At 44.1% G+C, this 20,022-nt stretch overlaps 1 protein-coding gene across 5 annotated transcripts in view; it reads left to right on the top strand.

Annotated features, from left to right (window-relative positions):
• Nucleotides 1-20,022, top strand: part of LOC140412411 (glutathione hydrolase 1 proenzyme-like) — a 141,231-nt gene that overhangs the window by 57,464 nt on the left and 63,745 nt on the right. For all 5 annotated transcript variants that reach the window (XM_072500820.1, XM_072500823.1, XM_072500821.1 and 2 more), the window contains one exon: nucleotides 2,492-2,684. In XM_072500820.1, the coding sequence (XP_072356921.1) occupies nucleotides 2,492-2,684 (193 nt within the window). The remainder of the gene's footprint in view (nucleotides 1-2,491; nucleotides 2,685-20,022) is intronic.

Genomic DNA, 20,022 nt, shown 5'->3' on the forward strand with positions numbered 1-20,022 from the left:
AGCGTTCTGTGGTAGAGAATTCCATAGGTTCACCACACTCTGAGGTGAAGACATTTCTCCTCATCTCAGTCCCCGTATCCTGAGACTGTGACCCCGGTTCTTGACACCCCCCCCACACCCCGCCCACACCTCAGCCAGATGAAACAACATCCTGCATCCAGTCTGTCCAGCCCTGTCAGAAATTTATATAATTCAATTAGATCCTCTCTCATTCTTCTAAATTCCAGTGAATAGAGGCCCAGTTAACCCAATCCCTCCTCATATGACAATCCTGCCTTCCCTGGAATTAGTCTGGTGAATCTTTACGATGACAAATACATCCTCTCTTAGATACGGAGGCCAAGACTGCAACATTCTAATAGATCTTGGCAAATCTATTCCCCAGCTCCATTTACTTGCCTTTTTCCCAAAATATATGATGCCCTTAAATTTAACAAAAATCTATTAATCTCAGTCTTGGAAAATTCCAATTGCTCCAACAGCCATAGATTTCCACTACCCTGTATGGGAGAGATTGCGATCTGATTTCTGATTTCATCCAATCTGGCCAAACTCCAGGTATGGCCTCACAAAGGCCCTGTACAGCTGCAGTAAGACATTCTTGCTCCTTCACTCCAGTCCTCTTGCAATGAAGCCAACATATCATTTGCCTTCCTAACTGCTTGCTGCTCCTGCTTGCTTTCAGTGACTGTTCTATTAACACATCCAGGTCCTTTTGTACCTTGATATTTCTGAATCTATCACCATTTAAATAATACTGTGCCATTCTGTTTCTCCATCCAAAGTGGATAACTTTGTCCGCGCTATACTGTATCAATTACATATTTGCTCATTCACTCAACTTATCTGAATCAATTTGGAAGTCTCCAACATCCTCCTCACCGTTCACATTCCCACAACGTTTATGTCATCAGCAAACTTGGAAATATTACTTTTGGTTCCCTCAGCCAAATCATTGGTTTATGTTGTGAATAGCTGGGTACAAGCACTGATCCCTGCAGGACCCCACTAGTCACCGCCTGCAACTTCAAAAAAGACGCATTTATTCCTACTCTCCATATCCTGGCTGCTAACCAATTGTCAATCCGTTTCAATATATTATCCCCACTCCCATGTGCTTTAATTTTGCACATTAACCTGTGGGACTTTGATTAAAAACTTTCTGAAAAAAGGAAATTGTGATTGTACCATTTGCAAAGGAGCTGAGAATGTGCCAATGTCTGCAGACCTGGGGCGAAATTCTCCCCCAACGGCGGGATGCCCGCCGACTGGCGCCAAAGCTGGCGCAAATCAGACGGGCATCGCGCCGGCAAAAAGGTGCGGAAGTCTCCGCATCTTTGGCGGCCTAGCCCCAACATTGAGGGGCTAGGCCGACGCCGGAGGGATTTCCGCCCCGCCAGCTGGCGGAAATGGCGTTTGTTGCCCCGCCAGCTGGCGCGGAAATGCGGCGCATGCGCGGGAGCGTCAGCGGCCGCTGTCAGTTTCTCCGCGCATGCGCGGGAGCGTCAGCGGCCGCCGAAAGTTTCCCGCGCATGCGCAGTGGGGAGAGTCTCTTCCGCCTCCGCCATGGTGGAGGCCGTAGCGGAGGCGGAAGGGAAAGAGTGCCCCCACGGCACAGGCCCGCCCGCGGATCGGTGGGCCCCGATCGCGGGCCAGGCCACCGTGGGGGCACCCCCCGGGGTCAGATCGCCCCGCGCCCCCCCCCAGGACCCCGGAGCCCGCCCACGCCGCCTGGTCCCGCCGGTAAATACCAGGTTTGATTTACGCCGGCGGGACAGGCAGTTTCTGGGCGGGACTTCGGCCCATCCGGGCCGGAGAATCCAGCGGGGGGTCCCGCCAACCGGCGCGGCTGGATTCCCGCCCCCGCCCAATCTCCGGGAGCGGAGACTTCGGCGGGGGCGGGGGCGGGATTCACGGCGGCCAACGGCCATTCTCCGACCCGGCGGGGGGTCGGAGAATGACGCCCCTGATGCCAGAAAAGTATCAATATTTGCTGGTGTCCCTGCCCTCCCTCAGCCAGTTTAGGAATCGCATTGTTCACAATCCAGATATGGGGAGCTATGACTGGAAAGTTAGTGTGAGTTAATGTCCACCAAAATACATGTGCAAGTCAATGCTACAATTTCAAAGGGTCAGATTAGCCAGATAAAGAGGGCGGCACGTGGCACAGTGGTTAGCACTGCAGCCTACGGCGCTGAGGACTTGGGTTCGAATCCCGGCCCTGGGTCACTGTCCGTGTGGAGTTTGCACATACTCCCCGTGTCTGCGTGGGTTTCACCCCCACAAGCCAAAGGTGTGCAGAGTAGGTGGATTGGCCACAATAAATTGCCCCTTAATTGGAAAAAAAATAATTGGGTACTCTAAATTTAAAAAAAAAAGATTAGCCGAATAAAGATTTCCTCATAGCTGCATTATTTGTTGATTTATTTTGTAATGAACGCTGCAGTTCTGACCCAGAATTGCTACTTCTTTGATGTTTCCCATGTTACAGGAGGGCCTTCAATTGCAGTTCCAGGTGAAATCAGAGGATATGCACTCGCCCACCAATGGCATGGTCGGTTACCATGGAAACAGTTGTTTGAACCATCCATTAAACTCGCAAGAAAAGGTTTTCCGGTTGGTAAGAGTCTTGCCGTAGCCCTCGAAACAAATAAAGTGCAAATTGAAGCAAGTGCTTCATTATGGTGAGAATAAGTTCACTTACAGTGTAAAAACAATTCATTAGTGTTGGCTAATATTTCAACTGACCTACACTAGAATTTAAAGTGCAGTTTTGGCTGTTGAAGTATGAAATCTGCAATTCCGCTTTAATTTGAAAATAAGGTTGGCAATAATTCGCTGGTAGAACTACTTATTCTCAAATATGAAATAACAGAGGAGGTTTCTGCTCACGTTGACCATTTAGATGTTATTGGCATCATGTTTGAATCTTTGTCGATTTGTACTTGAGAGCACAGGAGTTTTCACCCAGAATGGGGTGGCACGTTGGCACAGTGGTTAGCAATGCTGCCTCACAGTGCCAGGGACCTAAGTGATTCTGGTCTGTTAAGCTCCGATGATAACTATATCATAAGAACTAGGAAGCAAGTCTGGACTTTTTCGACTCCAAGTTTATTGTGTTCAGAAATCACTTCTCCACGCCCTCTGACGAATCCCCACCCCCTCCAAATACCTGACTACCCTCCCAATGTCCCACTGCACTACTGCCTCCAATCCCTGATTTATCCATGTGACTCCCTCCCAATTTTTCCACCTACCCCCAACCTAGACACCTGACCTCAAGCCGAATCACTCCCTCACCCACTTACCTTACACACTTATCTCTTGTCAAAATGACTGGGATGTTTAAACTTACGACTTTACGGCAGCTAGTGATGTAAAAAGGGCATGGCTTCACTTTCCCAACACTGCTACACCACAATTTAGCTCAGATGGCTTGACAGCTGGTTTGTGATACTGAGCAAGGCCACAACACAGGTTCAATTCCTGTACCGGCTGCGGTTATTCATGAAGTCTTCTCAATCTTGCCCCTTGCCTGAGGTGTGGTGATCCTCAGGTTAAATAACCATCAGTTAGCTCTCCCCCTCAAGGGGAAAACAGCCTATGTTCATCACGGACAATGGCGACTTTACCTTACACCACACAGAACAGATCTCCGAAGCAGCTATTCTGTAAATTTTTCAACAGGCCTAGGTTGGAAGTCCGGGCGAGAAAGGTACAGCTCCAGTCTAGGGTAAGTAAAAGGGAGGGGGAGTGGCAATCCAACGGTGATTGCTACTCCACAGAGGATTTGGCCCATAGTTTCTAAAGATGTTCACATGCGACTGAAAGTGTTATGAATGAGATCGGGGAGTCTTTGTCCTATTCCTACAGTTGCTGTAGATTTGAGTTGCACCCCGCTGAATTAAACGACAGACGCAGCAAGCCAACTCAATTCATGGTAACGAACATTTCAAAACCTCATTCATGAAACGTAGTGAGATATTGTACATGAAAGAAAGGAAGACATTATTGTATTGTGAAAAGGTTTTTCGAACTCCTGTACGATTGCTTTCACAGGAAGCAGTAGGATTGAAAAGCCTGCACATACACAGCTAAAGCAAAAATTAAACTCCAGTCACCGAAAGGTGAACAATTTAATTAGAGTTTCAGCCCAAAATTATTTTTTTCTGATCTCCATGAATATCTGATTAGCACACTGCATTCTGGAGAGAGAAATTCAATATAGTGGGTGCCAGAGCGATTACACAGCCAAACATCAAAACTCTTCCCTGTCGAGCCAATTTAATGCGGTGTTTACAGTCTTAGTGATAGCCCTACAGTAGACACGAAGCAGGTCTGATGCTCATGTTGGCACCGAATGCCATCGCAAGGTGTACCTTCCTTACACGGTTGAGGCATAGTGTTGCTGATGGCAAATATAGAAGAAGATTTCTGGCTGCCATCTTTTGGGCCCATAGGAAAGGCTCTGGACAGAATATCAAAATTCCCTGATGTGTGTGCAGTTACTTCTCGACTGCTGCAGGTGCCTCAAAATATGAATTGAAAAGATTATAGAATGACACAAATCAAATCCAACACAACCATTTTGATGGTGTGAAGGGAATGAGCCATCAAGTTCTCAACATGGAATTGGAAAAAAATGCCCTGCAATTAAATAATGGCAGCAACAGTCACACTGCATTTAGACAGCAACAAATAATCTAACCGGAAATCTCAGAATACAAATACCATGGAGAGGGTACAGAAGAGATTTACAAGGATAATGCCAGCGATGTGTGGGTGTACATATCTGGAAAGGGTTGACAGACGGGTCTCTTTTCTTTCTTGGAAAAAAAGGTGAAGGTATCCAAAGTGTTGGAGGTATTTGAAATCATCCTCATGTGGAGAAAGAGTATAACTAAGAGTTTATCAAGATTGTTATGGGCCAGGGTTTAGAGAACCCCAAATTTTCATGGAGTTCACCTGACCCACAACTTTTAATAGATTGTGGTATGGGGAGCACACGGCCCACTCTACAGGGGTGGTACAGCAGAAATGGAAAAGTATTTTTTAAAAGCAAAACAATGTTTATTCTATGAACTCAAGTTAACCTTTTTAAAACAGGCAGTGAACATCTTAGCAACCATTAATTCAAATACAACCCCCAAAGAATACAACACTAAGTAATCCTTTAAGCTTTCCTTTTAACAGCCATAAGACTTAAAACACCTTTCAACAGAAGCACATTAGGTTTACATTCACTAATGAGAACATTTATAATTCTGAATTCACCAAATGATCAAGAGATAGTCTTTTGATGGCAGAGAGAACAGCAGTACACCTGCTTGGTCTGGCTACAGCTCCAACACTGAAAACAAAACTAAAACACACCCTGCAGCCTGCTCAAAAACGAAAGTAAAAAGCTGACAGATAGCCCAGCTCCACCCACTCTCTGACATCACTGCAGTAATAAACACCCATTTGTTAAAGGTACTCTCATTACAGATATTCATATACACACCCATTTATAAACACTCATTTCTTAAATGTACTCTCACATGATACCTCCCCCCAAGAAAAAAAAAGAAACCATCAACTTCAAGATGGTTTCATTTTTCACCTTTTCACTATCCTTTAAGAAATGCACACAGTAAATATACTTTTTTGTTTCAAAAAACAACACACGCAAACAGGCATAGATATAGTCCATTTTCTTTTCGTTTTTATTCCTCCAACTGAAATCCTTCTTGATTGACAGTCTCTTTGAACAAGAAGGTCTCTGCACGATCCGTCCATTTCTCTACTCCTCGGCATTTCTCTTTAAAGTCAGATACTTTAGTTCAATCTGATCACAGAGTCCCTTGTAATTCTCCAACACAGGAGCATTAGTTATCACTGCTTTCAGGCAGTCAAATACCTGTTGAAAGTATGCTGTCCATTGAAATTTTCGACGTTTCTTCAGCAAGTCCATCAGTGGAGCAATCACGCGCCAAAACCTTTGCACAAATGTTCGATCAAATCCACTCTGCCAAGAAATCGCATTATTTCCCTTTATCTTGAGGGTATCGGAAACTCCTCAAGGAAAGTTCACTTGGGCTTTTCCAATTTCACTTTTGGCAAGGTTTATCAGCAAACCCGCCTCCTGAAGTCGATCGAATAACTCCATCAGATGTTTCAAACATTCTGTCCATGGCTGGCTGAAAATTACCAGATCGTCGATGCATACTGCACAATTGGGTGATCCTGAAATGACTTTGTTAGTTAACCGTTGAAATGTGGCTGGGGCGTTTTTCATGCCTAATGGCATAACTTTGAATTGGTATGTACCATCTGGAGTCACAAAAGCTGAAATCTCCTTTGCCGTTTCAGATAAAGGTACCTGCCAGTAAACTTTAAGTAAATCCAGTTTGGAAATAAAAGCTGATTGTCCCACTTTCTCAATGCAATCCTCCAAACGTGGGATAGGATAAGAGTCCGTTCTTGTAACTGTATTAACCATTCTATAGTCCACACACAACCGTTGGGTACAGTCAGGTTTTCGGACCATCACTATGAGCTCCATTGGCCGCAACCCACTTCAATTATGCCATTTTTAAGCATACTCTCAATCTCTTTGTTAACCTGTGCCAATTTTAAAGGGTTAAGTCCATGTGGATGTTGTTAGATTGGAACAGCATTTCCCACATCTACATCGTGTATAGCCATTTTAGTACTTCCCAATTTATCTCTACAAACTTGCCCACGTGATATCACTAACTCTTTCAGGTCAGTTTGTTTTTCCTCTGGAAGGTAACTCAACAATTTATCCCAATTTTTAAGAACATCCTTGTTTTCCAATTTAATTTGAGGTCTGTCAAATTCACAGTCATCTGGATTTGGTTCGTCACTTTGAGTTAGAATCATTAAAACCTCCTCCTTTTTCTCTCCTACCCTTTCAAAGTACCTTTTAAGCATATTCACATGACACACTCGGTGCGTTTCCTTCTATCTGGTGTTTTTACCACATAATTCACCTCACTTAATTTCCTTTCAATCTGATAAGGTCCACAAAACCTAGCTTTTAAAGGTTCACCTACCACTGGTAACAACACTAAACTTTATCTCCACTGGCAAAACTACGAATTTTGGATTTCTTGTCCGTTACCAGTTTCATCACATTTTGTGCAACTTTTAAATGTTGTCTAGCCAATTCACCTGCTCTATTTAATCGTTCCCTAAAATTTGACACGTAATCCAATAATGTAATTTCCGATTTCTCACTCACCAATTTTTCCTTTCTCAATTTAAGTGGTCCTCTTACCTCATGACCAAAAATTAGTTCAAAAGGACTAAATTTGGTTGACTCATTAGGTGCACCTCTAATTGCAATGAGTACAAATGGAATTCCTTTATCCCAATCCTCTGGATAATCGTGACAATAAGCCCTCAACATTGTCTTTAATGTCTGATACCACCTTTCTAATGCTCCCTGCGATTCTGGATGGTACGCAGTTGACTGAAATTGTTTTATTCCTAAGCTATCCATAACGTCTTTGAATAACTTTGAGGTAAAATTTGATCCTTGATCCGATTGTATTTCTGTGGGTAGTCCATATCCAGTAAAGATTTTAAGTAACTCCTCCACAATCTTTTTAGCTGTAATATTACGTACTGGAATGGCCTCTGGAAACCTAGTAGACACATCCATTATAGTCAAAAGATATTGATTCCCACTTTTTGTTTTAGGAAGCGATCCTACGCAATCAATTAGGACCCTTGTTAAAGGTTCCTCAAATGCTGGAATGGGTATGAAGGGCGCTGGTTTTATCATTGCTTCAGGTTTCCCTATCACTTGACAGGTGTGACATGATTGACAAAATTTAACTACATCTTTATGTAGTCCAGGCCAATAAAAATATTTCTGGATTTTAGCTTGAGTTTTCCTTATTCCCAAATGACCTCCCACTGGTACCTCATGTGCAACTCGCAACACCTCCTTTCTATACCCTACCGGCAATACTACTTGATGAACTTCTGCCCACTTTTCATCTGCCTGCATATGTAAATGTCTCAATTTTCTCATCAAGACATCACTTTTACGGTAATAACACTCTGGTATACACACAGATTCCTCTTCTGTGTATGCTTTCTGATACATCCGTTTTATTTCTACATCTTTTTGTTGTAACTCCGCCAGTTTTCCTGAACTAAAAATATCCGCCTCATCCTCCACCTGTTCTTGTTCTTTTTCTTTTTTTAAATAAATTTAGAGTACCCAATTAATTTTTTCCAATTAAGGGGCAATTTAGCGTGACCAATTCACCTACCCTGCACATCTTTGGGTCGTGGGGGCGAAACCCACGCAAACAATAGGAGAATGTGCAAACACCACACGGACAGTGACCCAGAGCCGGGATCGAACCTGGGACCTCGGCGTCTTGAGGCAGCAGGGCTAACCCACTGTGCTACCGTGCTGCCCATCTTGTTCTTTTTCAACCACCTGATCAAAAATCATTTCTGATAATTGCACTTCAACTTCATCTTCACTCTTTGATTTCTCCTCTTGTCTTAACCTGTGACTTTGCGACCTTGTTACTGCACATTCCGGAAAAATCCCAGGATATTCGTCCTTCAACCCTTCAGTTGTCTGATTTTCCACTGGCTTATCAACCATCGTAGGCATCACTCCCATCTGCGATCCAGCTATATTATTACCCAAGAAAAACTGTATTCCTGGACAAGATAGTTTCTCTATTACTCCAACTACCACTTCACCACTCTTCACTGGACTTTCCAATCTTACCTTATATAATTGAACACTACGCCTCTCACCCTGAATTCCACATATTACCACTTTTTCTGGCAACATTCTTCCCAAACTACATAACTCCTCATCTCTTACCATTAAAGATTGACTAGCTCCCGTATCTCTTAAAATTGTGCCCTCTTTACCTGCTCCTCCTGATACACATGAGTAAACTTTCCCCACACAAGTAAATTCTTTAAAGAGAACTGGCACCTTCTTATCAATCACCTCTTGATCAAGCTGTACAATCTTTAGCACCTCCTTTGCTTCACTTGGGCTTTCCTTTACCACTTTAACAAGCCCACTGTCTTCTCCTGTTTTACCACATCAGCCTTCTCAGTGCTTTTCTTCAACCACCAACACTGTGACTTTACATGGTCTAGTTTATTACAGTGAAAACATTTGAAATTTTTCATTTTATCATAGAATTTACAGTGCAGAAGGAGGCCATTCAGCCCATCAAGTCTGCACCGTCTCTTGGAAAGAGCACCCTACCCAAGGTCAACACCTCCACCCTATCCCCATAACCCAGTAACTCCACCCAACACTAAGGACAATTTTGGACACTAAGGGCAATTTATCATGGCCAATCCACCTAACCTGCACATCTTTGGATTGTGGGAGGAAACCGGAGCACCCGGAGGAAACCCACGCACACACGGGGAGGATGTGCAGACTCCGCACAGACAGTGACCCAAGCCGGGAATCGAACCTGGGACCCTGGAGCTGTGAAGCAATTGTGCTATCCACAATTCTTTTCCACCCTCCTAGATTTATTTTTTAATCTGAGGTACACTCTCCTTACTATCTCCCATGAGATAACCTTTACCACTTGAGTATTTCTCAGGTCCCCCGTTTCTATCTCTCACAGGCTGAAACTGATGTCGGAAACCAAGTTTTGATTTATGAACTAATTCATAATCATCTGCCATTTCTGCTGCTAATCTTGCAGTTTTAACCCTCTGCTCTTCCACATGAGTTCTCACTATATCAGCAGTTGAATTTTTAAACTCCTCCAAAAGTATAATGTCTCTCAGAGCTTCCTACATTTTGTCTACTTTCAAAGCCCTTATCCATCTAATCAAAATTACTCAGTTTGAGCCTTTCAAACGCCATGTATTTTTGACCAAATTCTTTCCTTAAATTTCTAAACCTTTATCTGTAGGCTTCAGGTACCAGTTCATATGCACCTAAGATGGATTTTTTCACCTCCTCATACGTCCAAGATTCCTCCTCCAGTAGTGATGCAAACACTTAATTAGCCTACCTACCAGCTTTGTTTGAATCAGTAATACCCACATCATTATCATCCAACGTTTCCCTTTACGTCTGCCAATTTTAACTGACTGTCATGTTTCATGGCTATTTTCTGAAGTTCAAACTCTCTCTCTTTATCTTTTTCCCTGATCTGTATCTCCCTTTATCTTTCTTTTTGTTCTGCTAGGGCTATTCTTACTTTTCTCCTTTCTTCTCTCTCATTTCCTTTTTCCTCTCTATCTCTTTCTCTCTCTCTCGCTTTCTTTTTCCTCTCTATCTCTGCGCATTCAAGCTGCTTTAAATCTTTCTCATGTTCCATTTGTTTAAGTTGTAACTGAATTTTTGCCATTTCCAATGAGTCAAACTGTATCTCAGGCAACTTTATATGCTCAGCCACCGCCATAATTACCTCATCTTTTCGCATTTTGTCAGGTAATGTTAACTGCAATGTTTTTGCCAAATCTAATAGTCTGCTTTTAGTCTCTGTCCATAAGGTACTGCGTGTGACATTCTCCACCCCCAAAAACTTTAGAGCCTCTGAAACAGCCATTGTCCACAACACACTCCCTACTTAAACTAGAATACCACACCTGAAAAGCAACCACAATATGCTCACCCCTCACTGTCTTTAAGTTCACCAAGCCAATCCAATAGATAGACTTTAATCCCCCTCGAGCCCCCAATTTTCATGGGCCAGGGTTTAGAGAACCCCAAAGTGTATCATGGAGTTCACCTGACCCACAACTTTTAATAGATTGTTGTATGGGGAGCACACGGCCCACTCTACAGGGGTGGTACAGCAGAAATGGAAAAGTATTTTTTAAAAGCAAAACAATGTTTATTCTATGAACTCAAGTTAACATTTTTAAAACATACAGTGAACATCTTAGCAACCATTAATTCAAAAACAACCCCCAAAGAATACAACACTAAGTAATCCTTTAAACTTTCCTTTCAACATCCATAAGACTTAAACCACCTTTCAACAGAAGCACATTAGGTTCACATCCACTACTGAGAACATTTATAATTCTGAATTCACCAAATGATCAAGAGATCGTCTTTTGATGGCAGAGAGAACAGCAGTACACCTGCTTGGTCTGGCTACAGCTCCAACACTGAAAATGAAACTAAAACGCACCCTGCAGCCTGCTCAAAATCGAAAGTAAAAAGCTGACAGACAGCCCAGCTCCACCCACTCTCTGACATCACTGCAATAATAAACACCCATTTCTTAAAGGTTCTCTCACGACAGATATTTATATACACACCCATTTATAAACACCCATTTCTTAAAGGTACTCTCACATGACAATATAGTATAGTCATCAAGAAATCCAATCCTGAATTCAGAAGAAACTTCTTTACCCAAAGAGTGGAGCTCACTGCCACAGGATGTGAATGATGTGAATAGTATCTCAGCTCAAAAGGAGGCCATTGGGCCCATCGAGTTTGCACCGACACTCTGAAAGAGCACCCCAACTAGGCTCCCGCGCTCTCCCTGCAACCCTGTAACCCCAATACCTCCGGCACTAAGGGGCAATTTAGCATGGTCAATCCACCTTACCTGCACATCTTTGGACTGTGGGAAGAAACTGGAGCACCTGGAGGAAACCCACACAGACACAGGGAGAATGTGCAAATGCCATACAGTCACCCAAGGCCGGAATTGAACTCGGGACCCGGTGCTATGAGGCAGCAGTGCCGCCCTTATTCAGATGCTAAAAGGAATTTGTTTCTCTAGAGATTTAAAAAATAAACAATTCATTACTGGAGTGGGGAATTGATAAGTAACTTGCAGCCAACGTGTCAGAATGTCCTTCTGTCTTTGTCTGTCTGTGATCAGAGAAAGACAAAAACAGGAAGAGTTAGGAACATGAGGGAAAAGGCTTTTGAACACGGGTAGACTGAGGGCAGTCAGGTGTGTTTCAGGGAGAGCTTCACTGCTCTTTGCTGAGGTAGAAATGATGAATAGTAAGAAACAATCATGCTTCAGTTAGCATTGGGTGTATTCGGCACCTTCTTTATTTTGTATTATTACAAAATATTAAGTTTTACAGAGCACATTTAGTGAACCCACTTATAATGGTTGTTGTACATGTTTACCTTACTGTGAAGTAAAGCATCTTAATTCATATTTGATCTTGCCTGGCCAAGTGTTTACGCAGTGCACCGATATAAAGTATACACATGAAAGGCATGAATACCTGGTTTAGATCACAAATGTGCATAACTGCTGCTTCATCTTGTGTTCAGGGTCTAGATGGTGATCCTTGCGGCTTGTCTATTCTCCCAAAGAAAGCTGCTCGAGACTGTAGTTTGTTAAAATCATTACCCTTTACTTCCAGCTACTATATTCATTTTGGGACCACCGCAGCAGGTTGTAATTGAATCTCTGTTACTTAACCATGTGGTGTTACATCATTGTCACATCAGCATCAGGTGCATCTGATGTTCACCCTTTATTCTACATCTTCCCTCAAACCTTTATCCCAATACATACCTCCTCCTACATCTCCCCCCACAGTCTCAGATCTCACAGGGTTAGTCTCTGAGGTGCCTTTACAAGTCTCCCTTATCTCGTTTGAACTATTTCTGAGGTTAAGGACATTCTGCACTCCCTTCTGTTGGTGTGAGTGTCTTTCTTCTGGTTGGTTGTAAAGCTTTGTCTTGTTTCTCATACATTATCTCCATCAGTATTTGAATAGTAAGCCCAAGTTTCTAATAGCTTTCTTTCCAAGGACATCAAGGCACTGTGGTTTCTCCTCAGTTCGCTGGTCCATATCAATCTGTCTGATCTCAGTTATGGAGCTCTGTTGATTATTTTACCTGTTTCTGTTGCTCTTGTACCCACACCCTCACCCCGGGCCTCAGCACTGGTAAGTTTCATACTCTGTTCCAGAAGCTAAAGTTACGAGCTTTTTTGTGTTCCTGTTCTTTCTCATGCTGTTTAACCATGTCATTGTCGCGTGAGGTGATATTAGGTTCTAGTTTGTGTTGCAGAGCTGGAAGTTATGTTCTCAACCTCCTTCCCATAAACAACTCTGATGATGAGAAACCATTTTGTAGCGGCAAGGTTCGATAACTCGGAGGAGCTAAATTAAAAAATCTTCATTCTTTTCCTTCAAGCCTTTGGTCCACACACTTCTCTTAGCTTCTCCATTTTCTTGAGGATAACGAGACGATCTGGTTACATGAATAAATCTGTATTCGGGCAGCATGGTGGCGCAGAGGATTAGCCCTGCTGCCTCACGGCGCCGAGGCCCCAGGTTCAATCCGGGCCCTGGGTCACTGTCCGTGTGGAGTTTGCATATTCTCCCCGTGTTTGCGTGGGTTTCGCCCCCACAACCCAAAGATGTGCAGGTTAGGTGGATTGGCCACACTAAATTGCCCCTTATTTGGAAAAAATGAATTGGGTACTCAAAATGTATTTTAAAGACAAAATAAAATAAAGCAACATTGAGGAATTTGCTTATGAATTATTCCAAAATGTTGCAATAGAATCCACTAGAGTTGTAATCGATGGTAGTAAGGGATGTTTTGGAATAAAATTAAATTAATCCATTCCCAGGTGATCCCACAGTCCTTATGGAAAGGTAGAAGGTGATAGTGTTCTTTTGCTCTTGGCTGTTCACTACACAGGTAAGAAAATTAAAAATAATTTCTTCTATAGGACAAGTAATGCGTCGCCACCAGACTGATTTCTAGACTCTCCCTTGACATTTTCCTATCTCTAAATGACCTTGGTGAAGTCTTTGAAGTATATCAAGCTGAAGTGTGGGTGCGATATACAGGCTACGTCCCGCCGGAATCAGGATGGGACACAGCCAGTAGATCCCGGGAGGAGCCTCCCCGGGATTCCCAACGGCTGTTACGCCTCACCAGACGTCGCAATCTGGATCCCACCCACAACGGGCAGAACCCAGTCTCGCATGGCTACGTGAGTTTAAAAACCCACTTAGCCGTGCTGACGCCAGATCGAATGGCCACCTGGCATTTAGCGGCCTCATCGAGGAGACGCCAGTCATGTGCCCATTAGTACTAGTCTCCACAAGTGGGGGTTTCCCATTGATCGGAGGCCCCCGGGTGGTTGGCCTCTGGCCAGGCTGGCACCTTGACACTGCTGGTGCCACCCAGGCACCTTGGCACTGGTAGCCTGTTAACCTGACAGTGCCACTGGGTGCCAAGCTGGCATTTTACCCAATCAAGGGATCAGGCCTGGGGGTGCACAGCTGGCATGTGGTGGAGTGCAGGGGGGGGGTGCTCGAGGAGCCCCAAACAGGTGACATTGGAGGGGCCCGGGGGTCGCGTCCGGGGGTCAAGATAACAGTGCGCCATTTGAAAATAGCATCCAACTCTCTTCCTGCTTTGAGGAGCTCCACTTATCAGAGCTTCTCAGTACAGGATGTGCAGCCTCAGTGGGTCATTCCCCGCCGGGGGCCGAAAGAAAAATCAAAGTGCCGTTCGATAACGGGGTCAACTCTATTTCTTTTAGTTAAATTGTGGCCGCTGTCTCTGTTCAAAGTACTGCTGTAGTTGTAGATTGTTAAGGGTGTATTCTGGCCATCCTTCCAGACAGTATTTTTTTACTTGAACACATTTGTCAACTTGTTGTCGTGCTGGTATTATCTCCTGCAGCTTCTTCACAGTTGCCGGTAGGTGTTGACTAATGAGTGATGTATACACTTCCACCTTCCCAATGAAATGTAAATCTTGCAGATTGTTTCTTTCAACTGGTATCTCTATAATTTATCTGCTGTCATCTACTTCCCTTGGATGTACTCTGTTGTGGAGTCATATCTCATTAATCTTCATCTCAACTGTTGGACTCTATGCAACATCTCCACAATCTTTTTCATTTTGAGAAACGTGACTCGTGATTTATGATCTGTTTCAATTTTAAACTGTAATCCCATCACGTAGTTCAAGAATTTCTTGCATATTTTTGCCTGCTGATACCAGTGTTAAATGGGCACCAGAGGTCTGCGCATGCGCATTGCCAATGTTTCCTTCTCATTTGGACTTTATCTTTTCCTTGTTTCTGTGAGTGACCTTGAGGCATAGTAAACTGGTCTATGTTTTCTGTCTCTCTGTACTTGGATTGGATTGGATTTTGTTTATTGTCACATTTACCAAGGTACAGTGAAAAGTATTTTTCTGCGAGCAGCTCAACAGATCATTAAGTACATGAAAAGAAAAGGAAATAAAAGAAAATACATAATAGGGCAACACAAGGTACACGATGTAACTACATAACACCGGCATCAGATGAAGCATACAGGAGTGTAGTGTTAATGAGGTTAGTCCATAAGAGGGTCGGTTAGGAGTCAGGGAACAGTGGGGAAGAAGCTGTTTTTGAGTCTGTTTGTGTGTGTTCTCAGACTTTTGTATCTCCTGCCCAATGGAAGAAGTGAAATACTTCTTGAAAGACTTGAAAAATATTTGAAATAATACTGCACCAGACATGTAGATGATGCATATGCCATTACCATGCTCAGTAACTCTGTGTTGTAATGTGCTAAAATTTAATAGGACATTAAAAGATTTTTGACTTTCTCAAAAGCATTTGGTGGATCCACATTTCAGCACCACTGTTGACCTTGTCTCAAAGGCTTATTAACATCTGCCAAATTTGACTGGAACTTGCCCGCTTGACCACCATGAAGAATCTCTGCAGTTCAGTAATACTCCTGGATTTTGGAAATTCTCTGACTCCCTTTGTTTTTTGTGTGTCGACTTATTCCCATGGCTTGTAAAATGTGACTTCAAAGTTGAATCATAGATATGACAAACTCATATTTTTCATTCCATGTTAGTTCTACATCCTGTAAGGATTGTTCCATATCTACGGTCATGCTCTTGTGGAGCCATGTACGAGTATCTTGTCAATATGGCATGTTAATCCTTCTAGACTGAGAGACGTTCTCTGCAAAATATCAGGAACAGGAGCAATTCCAGATGGTAATCTATTAAAGCAATATTGACCGAATGGTGTTATAAAAGTGGCCAACTATCTGGATTCTTTGCCCAGAGGCAATTGGCAAAAGCCATTGTTTCCATCCAATTTGGTGAATAGGGTTATCTTGGTTCATTTGGCAAGACTCTCATCCACTGAGGCCGTCAACTTGATCTGACATTCCAATGATTTGTTTAGTTGAGCTAAATTCATACAGATCTAATTGAGCCGTTTGGCTTTGGGACCAAGACCATTCCTAAACATCATTTTGCTGACCTGGGGAGTCATTCTCCGACCCCCCAGCGGGTCGGAGAATGGCCGTTGGCCGCCGTGAATCCCGCCCCCGCCGGTTGCCGAAGTATCCGGTACCGGATATTCAGCGGGGGCGGGAAACGGGCCGCGCCGGTTGGCGGGCCCCCCCCGCTCGATTCTCCGGCCCGGATGGGCCGAAGTCCCGCCGATAAATTGCCTGTCCCGCCGGCGTAAATTAGAGTACCTATTTACCGGCGGGACAAGGCGATGTGGGTGGGCTCCGGAGTCCTGGGGGGGGGCGCGGGGCGATCTGACCCCGGGGGGTGGCCCCACGGTGGCCTGGCCCACGATCGGGGCCCACCGATCCGCGGCCGGGCCTGTGCCGTGGGGGCACTCTTTCCCTTCCGCCTCCGCAACGGTCTCCACCATGGCGGAGGCGGAAGAGACTCTCCCCACTGCGCATGCGCGGGAAACTGTCAGCGGCCGCTGATGCTCCCGCGCATGCGCCACCCCGACATGTCATTTCCGCGCCAGCTGGCGGGGCAACAAAGGCTGTTTCCGCCAGCTGGCGGGGCGGAAATCCCTCCGGAGTCGGCCTAGCCCCTCAATGTTGGGGCTCGGCCCCCAAAGATGCGGAGCATTCCGCACCTTTAGGGCGGCGCAATGCCCGTCTGATTGGCGCCGTCTTGGGCGCCAGTCGGCGGACATCGCGCCGTTTGGGGAGAATTTCGCTCCTGGTTACTGGAGAGATAACCACTTGCTGTAGCATGTTCTCAATTTCACCCTTGACTTTGTCTAAGAGTGGGTGAGGGATCTTCCGCACTATAGAAAAACAAATTGGACCAGCATCAGCTCTTGGGCTAACATGCTATTTGGTCTTCAGTTTTCCAAGCCTGTACATAATCTTGGAAATTAATTCCTGAATGTACTTCTGTAATGCTCATCAGCAACTTTGTCAACTTCATTGATTAACTTCAATTTTAACCATGTCTTCCTGCTTAGTAAAGAATTCTAGATGACACAATGGAGGTTCAATGATTTCCTGATCTTTGTACTTCATCCACTTTCCTGACCTTTCCCCATAATCCTTGATTCTCTTACTGATCAAGAATCTATCCATCTCAGCCTTATATATATGCAAAGTCTCTGTCCCCACAGCTCTCTGTGGCAAGGAGTTCCAAAGACTCACATCCCTCTGAGAGAAGAAATTCCTCCATCTCAAATTGGCATCCCTTTATTCTAAGACTGTGCCCTCTGGTCCTGGACTCTCCACGAGGGAAAACATCCTCTCCGCATTTACCCTGTCAAATCCCTCAAGAATATATTTCAATGAGATCACCTCATTATTCTAAATTCCAATAAGTGGAGTCCCAAACTTTGCTCATAAGACAGTCCCTCCATACAAGGGATCATCCTCGTGAACCTTCTCTGAACTGCCTCAAGTATACCTTTCTTCAAATAAGGGGACCAAACTATTCACAGTACTCCAGATATGGTACAATTGCAGCAAGACTTCCCTGCTCCTCTACTCCAACCCCTTTGAAATAAGGGGCAACATTCCATTAGCCCTCCTGATTACCGACTGCACCTGTGTGATAGCTTTCTGTGTTTTGTGCACACGTACACCAAGTCCCTTTGTGTTGCAGCTTTCTGCAGTTTTTCACCATTTAAATAATAGTCTGTTCTTTTGTTCTCCCTTCCAAAATGAATGACTTTACACTTTTCCATTTTGTACTCCATTTGCCAACTTTTTTGCCCATTTACTTAACCTGTCAATATCTCTCTGTAAACTGTATTACCCCTCTCAAAACTTGCTTTTCCAACTATTTTGTTGTCTGCAAATTTGGCTACAATGCATTCGCTTCCATCCTCCAAGTCATTGATTATATATTGTAAACAGTACCAGCACTGATCCCTGTGGATCTCCAGTGGTTACAGGTCGCCAACCTGAAAAAGAGCCCCTTCTCCCAATTCACAGTTTCCTGCCCATTTTACCAATTCTCTATTCATGCCAATAAACCACCTCCAACACCATGGACTCTTATCTTTTTGTGAGGTACCTCATGCCCCTCCTGGAGAAACTCTAGCCCCTGTGTCTATTTTAAACTGTGGGGCGTCAATCCACACCAATTTTAATAATCCAGTATTTATTTTCCATTTTATTTACTTCCCGTAGGAAAGTTACTTCATTTTTCTGTGATTCTTCCACTTCTTGTATGTGGTGTGGTTTTAACATCATTTCTTTCTTTTTGCAGGCTACCTGTTTTTAAGATCGGCGAACAATTAAAAAATTTCCTATTTTTCCACAGTTGTGGCACTCTGTTCCCTTTCTGTCGGGCATTCTTCCCATTTATTCAGGCTTTTGCCTGCCACACAGAGAACATTTCAAGATGGTGATTTGCGTGCTTTTCCCTTTTTGGGGGGCTTCTGCTTTGGTGCACTTTCCCTCTTCTGGCCTGCATTCTGAATGGCCTCACTCATTCGTTTCCATGGAACCTCACCTTCTCCATGAACAAATGCTCCATCTTGTTTTCTGAGCTCAGTTTGTCTCACAATTTTTACCACATTGACATAGAGTTAAATCTTTTCTCGTTTGCAGGAGATCTGATAGACCTTTGTCTCAGAACTCAACTCCTATTCGACCACAAATTCATTTTCCCCTCAATTTTCTACCAGCCTGTATAGATGGTTGATAAATGAATCTATGCTGATGTCGGGTTTTTGCTTTTGCTTGTGAAACTTTACCCTCTCTGTCATTAATTTTTGGAATGTTGAAATATGAATCAAATGTCTGGAGGACCTAATCATAAGTAGAAATATCATAGACTGCCTACTTTGCTATTATGCCATTGTCAATAGGTCCAACTGCATGGAGTAATGTACTGACCTGATGCTTTTGTTCGTTTTATGTGAAAACCAGAAGCAGTTCTATATCTGGAAAATCTCTTTCCCAATGATCCCAGAGCTCAGCCTGTTGCAACAATCATTACTTCGGCTTCACACTATATTCCCAGGTTCCACTATTTACACATAGATATAAAGCAGTGGGATTAACTCCCATTCAAGACACTGGGATCACTTGGAGGATTGACTCGCACCATCATCCCCAAAATGTTTTGTGACCAAACCCCACTTGTATGAAACATTTTGATCAACAATTTGATATTATGCTTCCTAAACTAGCTTTTGTGGAACAAAGATTACTAATTTAAAGTGCTGAACTGTGGGGGGCTAGTGATGCAAGATCTCACAAAATATCCCATGGGTTTCTGTAACACATATGGGAGACTGAGGGTAGTTTTAACCTAAATCTGCCTGACAGGAAACAGGATACCTATTTTAACTCAGTTTTCATTGAAGTGAAAATTGGGTGGGGTGTAAAATGGAGGACTGACTTGAACATGCCTTTTCCCTGCCCACTGGCATTAGGTTTTGAGGATAAACAAAATGCCTGGGCGGGATTCTCCCTTCTGACGGCAGAGTTTTGACGCCGTCGTATAAACTGGAGAGTTTAACGATGGCGTAATCGGACCGCCAAGTGTAGCGATCCTCTGCCCTGCAGGAGGTCAGCATGGCACTGGAGCGACCCACGCCGCTCCAGCTGCTTATACCAGTGTTAAATGGGCACCACAGGTCTGCGCATGCGCGCTGCGACAGGTGCGAATGCGCGCATGCGCGGTAGTTTCTTTTTCCGCGCCGGCCCCGATGCAACATGGTGTAGGGCTACAGGGGCCGGTGCGGAGTAAAAGAGGCCCCCACCAGGAGAGGCCGGCCCGCCAATCAGTATGTT

This window comes from Scyliorhinus torazame, chromosome 1 (genome assembly GCF_047496885.1).
Source record: "Scyliorhinus torazame isolate Kashiwa2021f chromosome 1, sScyTor2.1, whole genome shotgun sequence".
Classification (NCBI taxonomy): Eukaryota; Metazoa; Chordata; class Chondrichthyes; order Carcharhiniformes; family Scyliorhinidae; genus Scyliorhinus; species Scyliorhinus torazame.